Raw genomic sequence first — 12,505 nt, 5'->3', positions numbered from 1 at the left:
ACCTTTTCTGTTTTCCAGGGTCATGGGATCACCTTTTGCGACCTTCTGACAAGCAAAGTCAATGGGGAAGCCACTTTCACTTAACAACCAGGTTACTAACTTATCAACTGCAGTGATTCACTTAACAACTGTGGCAAGAAATATTATAAAATGGGACAAAGTTCACTTAACAAAATGTCTCACTTAGCAACTGAAATTTGGGACTCAACTGTGGTCGTAAGTCGAGGACTACTTGTTTCTTACTGTCTCACATATTCATTCTACCAGTTTCGTGATCACATGCCCTTTGCTGCTCTCTCTCGCAAACACCATTGCTTGTTTGCTTACATATCTCAAGACAGTTCTAGCATTACTGTTTGAATATAAGTCTAGTGTGTTTTTAAAGAGTGCTAAACTTACATATACAAGGGATATATAAACGTAATCTATCAGTGTATGTTAAGATGACTCTGTGAAAGAAAAGTCCAGTCTTTCCTGTAGACCAAGCCAAAATCCAATGGAGAATAGTGCTCAGCCACCACAAAAGGGGATATGTCCACTGTAGCCTAATGTGGCCGATAGGAGCTGGGCAGAATTTATCCTCTGACCATGTCACCAACCTATGATTAAAACATCCTAAATGGTGTCCGTAGTCAGTTGTGTTAGGAGAAAGAAAATAATGCTTCAAAAATGGAATAGCTAATGTTGACTCATGAGATAAAGGTAATGTTACGAGGACATGTGATTTAAAAATGGTTGCCAGGGAACGTTTGTGCTGTTGTTAAAGGGACATAAGGATCAATACCGTACACATTTTCCAGTGAAAATCATATTCATTCCTTGTTCTTAGCAGGAATACGTCCCATTTGGGATATTTATATTCAAATTGAAGATTTTAAAACATAATGCCATACATGCAAATATATGTAACTCCAAATGCTAGTTTGGCAATGATATTCCTATTAGATGATTTATAAATAACTGTTTCTATTCTGCTATCAGCAGATGGTAAATTAATTAACACATAAATACCGCATCGTTCATCACCCTCTCCCTATTCCTCAGCTTCTTGTGAAAAAAAAAGCAAAGCTAGGAAATCAATGGCTATGTTGAATTGGTAATATGATGAATAATCTTATAAGCAAGGAGAGAAAGATTAAATATATAGCAACCCAACAGAAGTGCCTTGAAAATGGTGATGATTATTGTCAAACTGGCTATATTTTAGATGAAGTTTCTTACATAATGGCTTGAGTCCTTATCATCCACTTTTCTTTTCTTCATGTCATTGGAATACTCCGGTCCATTCCTTCGTTTATCAGTGTTCCTCAGACTCTCTGGGACCAAGAGTGAATTACTCTGAAATTACATAAAGATCATCATCTTCACCTTTAGAATCCTTTTATATGGATATTTCCAACAAGCACAATTGTGTTTTATTTTTTGTTCACAACACAAACACAAAAAACAGACTGCAAGTGTTGTCTTGCAAGAAACTTGTTTCAGACCTGCTGCATCGAGGATTCCATGTAAGGCAACCTACTCTATACAGTTTTCTTATTATGGTTTCTATAGGACAAAGTAATGGTGGGAACAGGACCATTTGTTCATGAAAACACTGATCACTTTCTACATGAAAATTATTGAAAATATATCATAGTTTACCCTTTATCTTCTTTTACTGATTATTAACATGCTTTGTGACAGTGTTGAATCCTGACAACTACTTGCATAAGTTCTTGCAATTTTTTTTCTGGTGGTTTGGCATTGTTTGCTTCCTAGGCCTGAGACAGAATGACTGGTCCAAGGTTACCCAGCTGGTTCTATGGCAAAAGTGGGACTAAAAATCACAGCCTCCTGGTTTCTAGCCTGGCACCTCAACCACTACACCAAACTGGCTCTCTATTAACACATTAACAATATTCATTTTAAACATAAAGTAGACGGGGAAAAGACATTCCCTTTTAGCTACATAACATGCTGTCCTCCAGCCCATGAGTCATCAGAAATGCCCTCTCGAATACTAAAAATATATTTTTTAAAAAATATGCTTATGCAAAACCTCTTGTCAGCAGAACAGAAAACCTGTAGTGCATTCACAGGTGACACAAGACACCTTAAATCAACTTTTTGTGTACAACAAGATTATGTTCTCTCATGAAAACACCAGTTTTATTTTATTTTTTAAAGTACGCCTGAATCTCTTTCAAAGCAACCCATGATATGAAGAGGCTGCATAGAATCTGACATTTACTTTGAGGCATGCCAATCAGGCATTATGCTGGCAAATATTTCTGCAGAAGCCAGATGCCCAGTCTCTCCTGCAACCTAATGTCATATGGCCAAGAAGTTCATTGCCAAAATCCATAGGAATATCTACTGGAGCCTAAGGTGGCTAAGAAAACTGGGCATATCCTAGTTCCTGCTCCCATCACCATTGTCAGTGACACACTCCAGATTAATTTCATGACCAAAAAAATGTTGAGAAAATATCTTTTTGAAACTCAAACAGCTCCAAGTAACTTGGAAGCTATGTCCATTGTAGCTGGGGCTGAGAGAAAAGCATCATCATTTATATTTATATAATTTAGATAAAGGATTAGTGGGCCACATTAGTGCAACAATGTGAGGGAAAAGATTTCTGAAGTCCTGAGTTTTATATCATTGTATCTGTTTGTTTAGGAATCTGTTGAAATACTGGAGTGGTTTGGGATCAATAAAAGTTTAATTTGCTTGAATCTCTTATTATTCAAGAGTGACATTTCTTAGTGTCAGAAACTGCCTAGTATATTGGATTGTAAGAAAATAAACATAAGCGTCCATTTGCATGTATTTAACTAGAATAAAATTAAACCTAAATAAATACAAAGCGACCTCTATTACTTTATCTGGGGTTTGTTGGTTTCTCCTAATTTACTGCTAACACTCCCCCCCCTCTTAAACTCCAGTATCCAACTCTTGATCTGAAAGAAAGGCCAAAAAACAAGAGCAAGGACTAATCTTGTCCAGAATCTGCAGGCTACTTTCTTTAGATAATGTTAAGTACAAACTGTTGACCCAAAGGGGAAGAAAGGCATTTTAGATATTTCTGGGTCATGTGATAATTTGACATGCCTCCAATTCTCATCTTCCCTCCAGCTAAAGCATTAAACATGTCACAATGGGTTCTTTTAAGTTCAGGATTAGCATATGCAAGAAGGGCAATTTGTTCAGTGGTGTGTTAATGCCATGAACAGTGCTGAATGCAGGGCTGGGGGGTAGGGTAGAGTAGGAGACAGCTCTTTTCACAAAGGCCTGACAAACCTTTCTAAAAGTCGCTTGTATAAGAAAGCATCATGCCAACAAGCTTTCTGAAATTTACACAAAAATCTGTTACATGCCTCACCACCATACTCCAGGGAATACATCTGTATATATTCAAACACTTAGGAAGCAAAATTATAAAAAGAATTCAGCTAAATAGCTGAAATGGTCAAAACAGGGAGTGCCCTATCAAATCCTGCACCTGTTAATAGCGGTGTCCCCCAAGGCAGCGTTCTAGGACCAACACTCTTCATACTATACATAAATGACCCTTGCGATCATATTATAAGCAACTGCATTCTCTTCGCCGATGATGTAAAAATATTTAACACCACAGACAATGCTGCTACCCTTCAAAAATACCTTGTCTTTGTGTCGGAATGGTCTAACAAGTGGCAACTCCAAATCTCAACCAACAAATGTTCTGTCTTACACATTGGCAAAAAGAACCAGAACACAAAATATAAACTGAGTGGATATGACCTTGTAGATGACCCTCACTCTGTCAAGGGCCTTGGAGTACTCATATCTAATGATCTAGGTGCCAAAGCCCACTGTAACAACATCGCCAAAAAGGCATTAAGAGTTGTAAACCTAATCTTCTTCTCCGATAATATCACACTACTAACCAGAGCATACAAAACATTTGCTAGACCAATTCTAGAATACAGCTCATCTGTCTGGAACCCGCACTACATATTGGACATTAATACAATCGAATGTGTCCAGAAATATGTCACAAGAAGAATCCTCCATTCCTCTGCTCACAACAAAATACCTTATGCCACCAGACTTGAAATTCTGGGCTTAGAATTTAGCCCAGAATTTAGCCTTAGAATTTCTTAGAATCTAAGAAAACTTAGAACTACGTCACCTTCGGTATGACCTAAGCATAGCTCATAAAATTATCTGCTACAATGTCCTACTTGTCAATGACTACTTCAGGTTCAACCACAACAATACACGAGCAAATAATAGATACAAACTCAAGATAAACCACTCCAAACTTGATTGCAGAAAATATGACTTCAGCAACAGAGTGGTCATGCCTGGAATGCACTACCTGACTCTGTGGTTTCATCCCAAAATTCCCAAAATTTTAACCTAAGACTGTCTACTGTTGACCTCACCCCATTCCTAAGAGGTCTGTAAGAGGCGTGTGTAAGAGCACCAGCGTGCCTACCATCCCTGTCCTAATGTTTCCTCTATTTGTATCTATTTTATGTATCCAATCTATGTTTATACTTATTACCTAATACGTTCTTGATAAATAAATAAATAAAGGAACTGCCCTGCCCAGCCAAAACATAAGGTCACTATGTTAAAGCAGTATAGACATCTGTATAGCTGTATCCTATAATGAAAAGAAATCATGGATTCACACTGCCTAAAGTAATGTGAAGGGTTTGTTTATAGTACCATATATTACATTTTGAAGGCAAATTCTTTTATTTCTGCTTCTTCAACCTCAGCCTATGTATGGCTTCTTCAAAGCATAAGGGAGGGCCTCGTGAAAATAGCTGAAAAGCAGCACATCTCTTTACTGCAGTGTTTCTTGATTGAAAAGGTGGGTTTGCTGGGTCAGTGAACTCATTAATCTGAGATGTGAGTTTAGATTCCCCCCCTTTTAAATCTCTTGATGGGCTAAGACAAATCAAAAGCAGCAGGGGAAAAATTGAGAACAAACCATTTCAGATCTGAAAATGATTTTCCGTGCTAACACAAACATACAGATACTTTACAGGAAGTTAGCAGTATATGAAAAGGCGGTTGAATGGTCATATTGCACTGACTATAAAATAGCTTGGTTGGGTTAGCAGAATGTGCTAACTGGGTTGCTGTAGCTTATTCTACAAACCATGTGTGTTTGTTTTTTTAAAAAAGAAACCTTGCTTTGCATGTATGCATAGCCAGCCAGTATTATAATTCTGGAAAAAAGATGAAACCTAAGAACAGTTCAGATGTAAAAATTATTTTACATCTTCTGTTGTTGTAGTAGTAAATCTATATCAGATGTATAAATAATTATATTAGCAACCTCAAGAGAAGGTTGAAAGTGAAATGTATCAACTGTATCTTGGAAGAGGAATGTTTTTATTAATTTTAATTGCTTTTATTTATTTATTTGTATACCACCTTTATTACTTTTACAAATAACTTAAGGCAGTGAACATACCCAACATGCCTTCCTCTTCCTATTTTCTCCATAACAACAAGCCTATGAGGTGGGTTGGGCTGAGGGTGACTAGTGCAAAGTCACAAAGCTGCCTTTCATGGCTAAGACAGGTCTTGAAGTCACAGCCTCCACAGCTTTCTAGTCTGGCATTTTAACCACTAGAGCAGGAGTATCAAACTCACGTTGTCATGGCGATGTCACGTGATGTATTGGGACTTTTTTTCCCCTTCACTAAACCGGGCATGGGCGTGGCCAACGCATGACGCATCTGGCCCAGTGGGCCAGGAATTTGACAGCCCTGCCCTAGACCAATTTGGCTCTATGTACAAATAACAACATAATAAATACTATTGATATTAGCCTTGGTATAGTTCTTTCATCAAGGTGGACAAAAAAAAATGTGAGTTGATTTGTCAAGGCATTGTATGAATTTAGATCACCCATACACTTGAATACTTTTCATTTTAGATTTGCCCTATGCATAACCTGGAATTAAAACAAACATCCCTCTAAGCTATAGACTTGGGTTACCGTGACCTGCTGGGTCAGGTCAAATGTTGTTGACCATAGGATCCTTACACAATGAACTAAACTCAACATTCAGGAATGTTTTGTATTATATCCAACTAATGAAATCTTGGAAAGAAATTGTGTAAAAAATCTTTTCTGTCTGTCTAACATAGACTAATTCTTCAAAAGGCAAACTGAATGAAATCAAATCTGCTGTGTAAAATAAAAATGATGTTCAAAAATGGATCAGATAAGGCCACAGACTGCCTCACTAAACCATGGGGAAGAGGCAGTTGGGCAGCTACTCAGAATGTTGTATAGTCCTCCATTTTAAGCCTCTCTTCCTCTTCTGTCCAGTATGGACATATGCAATCTGTCCTGTAATTTTCAGTGTACACGGGCACAAACATACCAATACAGCAAAAGGGACAGCAGAATAATTACATAGGGATTTGTTTGCTATTTGTTTATTTGTGTTTAAGTTCTGTCTGATTCCAAAAAAGCTCCGAGTGGCACAAAATAGAATAAGCAACGATAATACAATGCAAAGCACTAGATTTTGGATCTGGTGGCTCTGTATGATAGACAAAACCACAATTAACAAGGAAGAACATCAAATCTGGGACAGCAGCCAGGTCTTTAAAGCCTTCCAGAATACCATCAAGATGGGAACCATATGGATCTCTGGGAGCATCTTGATCCAGAAGGAAGATGGAGAAACTGTCAGCCCACCAGGTAGACTGTGCTAGAAATCAACTCCATAATATTAAAAATATTTTTATGGTGTTTGTAATAACAGAATCTCACAAGACTGATTGTTCTGTACCTCTTCCACTTCTTATAGTCATGTGAATTGGGAAGAATAGTTTCCTGTATTTTCTGCTTTTTGTGATTTAATCTATGTTCTTTCCCTTGTTGCTTTGATAATGGATCTTGTCTGTGTCTGTAAAGGTCATTTTCCTTACTCTTTGCAACATACTTCCTGGGTCCTGATAGATGGCACTATTAATTTGAAGGAGACCTGGAATGCTCCAATTCTGCCAGTACATACCATCTTGGCAGAAACCATGGGAGATATGCAGTTCCTCAAATAACCTGGTCCTATGCCATTTGGGGCTGTATAAGTGACAATCAACACCTTGAAGCATACTGACAATCAGTACAGCTCATGAAGCAAGGGTGCCATAAGGACATAGCAAGGTATGACTTTCACTGTCTGCACTGCTGCATTCTGGATCGGTTGAAATTTCCAAGTGGTTTTCAAGAGCAGCCTAGGGTAGGGTTCAGTGCAGTAGTCAAGCTGTGATATGACTAGGGCAGGAGTGACTGAAGGGTCTCTCAATTTAGGAAGGGTGCAACTGATACCATCAGATGCAGTTTGCAAAGGCCCTGTGGCCACAACTGCTTCCCTACTTTTTTGTGAACACCGTGTTTCGGGTTTTTTTTTTTTTTATAAATGAGTGTATCTTAAAAGGTGTAGTTTTGACAGAGAAGAGCAAGTCTTTTTAACAGCTTTGAAATCCCAAGGTCCAAGAGATAGAGTACTATAATTTAAGCATATGAAATTAGGAAAAGAAGTTTGATCACATAGAATTACTGCAAAATGAGGAAGAACAATAAAATGAAAATTTATAAACTAGCATATAAAGCTTCTGTCTCTCTCCCTCTCTCTTTTCAATCCAATTGAAAAACAAAACCTGAAATTGTTTAGTAGGGGAAAAAATGAATAATGTGGCATATGTTCACAACCTCTTAGTAGGGATGTGGCTGTGTTCAGAATTAACCAAATACCTTCAAACTGATGTTTACACCTGCCATCAAGTAAAGTGACTCTGATCAACCCCATATAAAAGTTCAGCTGCTCTAGTAGGATTTTTCTGACATTTACTCAGTTGTCTCTTGAAGCAAAAGTCATGGTCTGCAAAGAGCTTATAAAGCATTAAAGAGATTTCAGTGTTGGAAGTCAGGAGAAGGGTACACATTTTTTTCCAAGGCACTGATATACCAATGGAACACAGTGAAGAGAGTCATCAACAAGTGAAGAAAATATGGCACAACAGTGACATTACCAAAAACTTGATATCCTTCCAAAACTGATGAAAAAACAAGACAAAAACTAGTCTGACTGTCAAGAGTACTACAGCAACATTAAATTAGCTGCAAGAGGTTCTGGCAAGATACTGGTTGTGTACTACATGTGACAACAATCTTTGGTATACTTCATATGTGTGCGTTATGGGATAGGATGGCAAGACGGAAGTCATTTGCAGAAACCTACAACAAGTCTGATGAAAGCATGTAGAAAATGTGCTATGGTCTAATGAGACCAAAGTTGAGCATTTTGGCCATAATTCCAAAAAGTATGTTTGGCATAAAAACAACATTGCACATCACTGAAAGTACACCATACCCACAGTGAAGAATGGTGATGGCAGCATTATGCTTTAGGACTGCCTTTCTTCAGCTGTAACTGAGGCTTTAGTCAAGGTGGAGAGAATTATGAAATATTAGTCAGTTTCGGTACAAAATCTTCAGACATCTGCTAAAATGCTTTAGATGAAGAGGAATTTTACTTTGCAACATGGCAATGACCCAAAGCATACCTCCAAATCAACAAAAGAATGGCCTCACCAGAAGAAGAGTAACTAGCTCTTAAATATTAGACTTATAAATACTGCAACTTAATCTCATTTATTCATTCCCAGTAACATACAGTATCTTTGTTCCTGAAGTATCACAACATTTATGTAGGCAGAACTGGCATTCTCATTTGTTTGTTTGTTTCTTTATTAAATTTATAGGCACCCATCTTACCTCAAGGTAACTTATTGCTAGGGCTCTGTGATCTCCTCCAGCCTATTTGTTTATTTATGGATGAAATAAAATGTATTGGGATAACAGTTTCCTTCACACTTACAGAAGGATATGCAATTACTGAAAACTGGCTCTAAGCTCAATTAGTTGCTGAGTTCATATTAAAACCCACAGTTCGGGTCATCTTATTTTGCCCTCAAATGCCTCTTCCTATCAGACCAAACTTCATGATCTAAGAAAAATACACTTTCCATTCTGCATTATCTATTATGTTCTGACAGTGAGGAATCGAAAGAGAGATTTGAGGGATACACAGGTTCCCATGGGATGACTTAATGCATCAATCTACCGCATTCTAGAAGATTACGCAACATCTTCATTTGTGCTGACTGTCTGCCTTGACTTCATCTATGGGAGTTATTTTTTTTTCTACTTCTTCATCAGAAATTGTTTTCCATGCTACAAAATCATCCACAGAAGTTGTAGACTATATTTCAATTCAATTATTATTTTTCCCCAACTGAAGAGGAAATTATGTGTCAGAACAATCCTATCATTTTTATAACAGCCACGTCTACTTTCCTTAGGGACACAGCTCTGATAAGATCTATAAACACTAGTAGATATAAATGTAGTTTTCTCAGTCAAGAAACCGTAACAGCTAATGCCTTGGCATCCTGACAGAAATGGAAAGTCCAAATATGAAGACATAATATTGATAATGTTCTCCGGTACACAATCTATTTCCTGCAGTTGATCGTTTTACATCAAGGCAAGCAAACTTTGAACCATTGATTTCATGAAGTTGCTTAAGCTTAACTGTATAAACCTTGCCTGCCTTTGTGTCCTCCAGATATGAGGAAATTCTATAATGGAAACTGAAATTATCAAGCTATGTGAAACTGATTCATATCAATGTATTATGACTTCTGTGATGAAGCAATATACACTTTAAATCTAAAAGCACATTTAAAAATGAGAAAGATTGTTCTTTAGAGGTGGGAGGGAAATCTACTTGGAAATAAGAAATACAGTCAGTCCTCAACTTACAACCACAATTTAGTCCAAAATTTATGTTATTAAGTGAGAAACTTGTTAAGTGAGTTTTGGCCCATCTTACGACTTTTCCTGCCACATTTGTTAAGTGAATTACTGTAGTTGTTAAATTAGTAACATGGTTGTTAAGTGAATCTGGTTTCCCGTTTGACTGCTTGTCAGTAGTCGCAAGAGATGATCACATGATTCTGGGACACTGCAACCATCATAAATACGAGTCAGTTGCCAAACATCCAAATGTAAATCACATGACCATGGGGGTGCTGCAATGGCCATAAGTGTGAAAAATGGTCATGTCACTATTTTCAGTGCCGTTCTAACTTCAAACTAAACGAATCACTAAATGAATTGTAAGATGAGAACTGCCTGTATTATAAAAGACACCCTGTTGAGTCTCTGGAACTGGTTTGACATATGTGAGATTGTTGGCTATTTAAATTTAATAAATAAGTAAATGTGGAATAATGGCAATTATTCCTGAAGGAAGACAGATTCCAAACCATTCATTACATGTTTTTGAATCAGGTGATATTTCACAGAGAGATTCAGTATTTGGTTTTGCATCAATACCTCACTCCCATCATAACACAATAATGTCCTCTTTGCACATCTGATCCAATTTTCCTCCATCCTAGCTGCACTACAGCCCAACTTTTTGAATAAATAAATTTATAAATAAATAAAAATTTATGATGCTAGTGTTCTGTACAGCTTAAGGACAGTCAGTTTTCTCTATTTTGTCTCAACTGATTATTCAAGGCCTGAACTCATAGTAGAAGCCTTCAGAGGCCTACTACTAATAGCCAGCTTGATTTTAATCATCCTACAAAGTTTTAAAATTATTGTAACATGGGTGGTAGTATTAATGTTGGTAGTTTATAACATATATTTATTTCCAAAAGGAAAATGACTGGGAAGAAAAAAGATGACATGCCAGACAAGATAAAACAAAACCAATAAAATACCTTAGTTTCTGTGCAGTACTCATCTTCTTCACTTTATTAATTTAGATTGCCATATCCACCTAAATCCAATCCTTCTGATTCCTTCATACTTCAATGAATATATTCATGTGACCCTTCATGGTTACATGTATTAGCCATCTTCACATATACACAATATACGCAAATATTTCTATCCTGCTTTTCAGTAAAAGAGGAGGAAGAAAGGAAGAGGAAAAGGAGAAGAAGAGGAAGAAGAAGTGGAGAAAGAGGAGGAGGAGGAGGAGGAGGAGGAGGAGGAGGAGGAGGAGGAGGAGGAGGAGGAGGAGGAGGAGGAGGAGGAGGAAGATTAAGGATCGGGATGAGGCAAGAGGAAGAAATAACTTGACAGAAAAATGGAGAGAAGCGTCATGTAAGGGAAAAATTCCCTCAACTCAAGCTTTACACTTGACAACTCCATGGATTCACCATATAATTAGATGCCAAAAATAAGTTAAAATTAAATCCAGAGTAGCTAGGTGTGGCCAGGTATACCTTCAAACAATTACATCTAGCATTCCAGCTGTTCTCCCTAACTGACCAGATTTGGTATTGATGATAACTAGATGTTGATTACCTCCATCTTGGCTGCTACAATGTACTCTTCATGGAGTTACCATTAAAAAGTCTCAACTGTTGCAACTGATGAAAATGTAATAGCTAGCCTGCTGATCTATGCAAGAAACAGGGATCATATGGTTCCTGTACTAGTTGTCAGCAGCGTACTATTTATAGTGTTTAATGTTTTAAGGCCTGAGTACATAATGGACTACCTCTCCTGTTATAAATCTGTCTTGTAGATTAAATCAATGGAAGCAGCCACCAGGTGGTCCTGGTATTAAAATTTCATCTTTCTGGAAGGCTTTCTGCTCAGTTTTTCCCAGGTTATGGAATGCATTCTCTTGGAATTATACTATCAGTGTTTAAGAAAGGACTAAAGAAGCACTTCTTTCAACAAATGTGACTGTCTGGTTTTAATATTTATTGTTCATCTTAATCAGTATTTTTATATCATTTTTGTTTTAAATTTGGTTAACTGAGTGTTCACCAGAAAAGAAAGGCAAAGAGACAGGGGAAAAAAAGTCAGTCAGCTATACCAACTTCATCCAAGATAGTTTTTGCTTCCCAGTCTAGTCCACAATTTCTGGAGGCCTCCTACGCAAATATTAACTACATCTTACTTTGTTTAACTTACTCAAAATCAGTCCAAGTAGTGGATATTTAAGCACTAGTCTTAGCAATGGCCCCCACTGTATATGAATGCTCCTTGGAGGCAAAGGGAGAGGATACTGTCTCTAATGTTGATCTTTATTTTAAAAAAATGCCTTTAAAAACACTTCTAACTGAAAAGATCATATACCTTATAAATTGGAAATATTTTTCTTGTAATATATTTAAAATCACTGCAGTAACATAGAATGATTTGAATAGTTAACTGTTTAGTTATAAGTCATGATCTTGAAAAATAATAAAGAATGAATGGAATATGCAAGTATGGAGAATCACTTAAGATGATTTGGTAGAGAGGGAGAACTGATTTTGTTTTTTTTTTAAAAAAAAATACTTCGCTTGGTTTTATTTCAGTGCAAAAAACATCTGGTCTAAGAAGAAACTACTATTCTTATGCATAGCATTAGTGTAAACATTTTTTCATGCTTAAAGTGGTAGTTAAGGGAAAGGATTGATA

The 12,505-nt window shown here is 37.0% G+C and overlaps 1 protein-coding gene across 4 annotated transcripts in view; it reads right to left on the bottom strand.

The window, feature by feature from the left end:
• TLE1 (TLE family member 1, transcriptional corepressor) overlaps nucleotides 1-12,505 on the bottom strand; it is a 74,432-nt gene that overhangs the window by 25,675 nt on the left and 36,252 nt on the right. For all 4 annotated transcript variants that reach the window (XM_034410178.3, XM_034410174.3, XM_034410177.3 and 1 more), the window contains one exon: nucleotides 1,222-1,338. In XM_034410178.3, the coding sequence (XP_034266069.1) occupies nucleotides 1,222-1,338 (117 nt within the window). The remainder of the gene's footprint in view (nucleotides 1-1,221; nucleotides 1,339-12,505) is intronic.

Source organism: Pantherophis guttatus, chromosome 2 (genome assembly GCF_059756535.1).
Source record: "Pantherophis guttatus breed Tessera chromosome 2, ASM5975653v1, whole genome shotgun sequence".
Taxonomy (NCBI): domain Eukaryota; kingdom Metazoa; phylum Chordata; class Lepidosauria; order Squamata; family Colubridae; genus Pantherophis; species Pantherophis guttatus.
The sequence above is the reverse complement of the archived record's forward strand: the minus strand, read 5'-3'. Positions and strand labels throughout refer to the sequence as shown.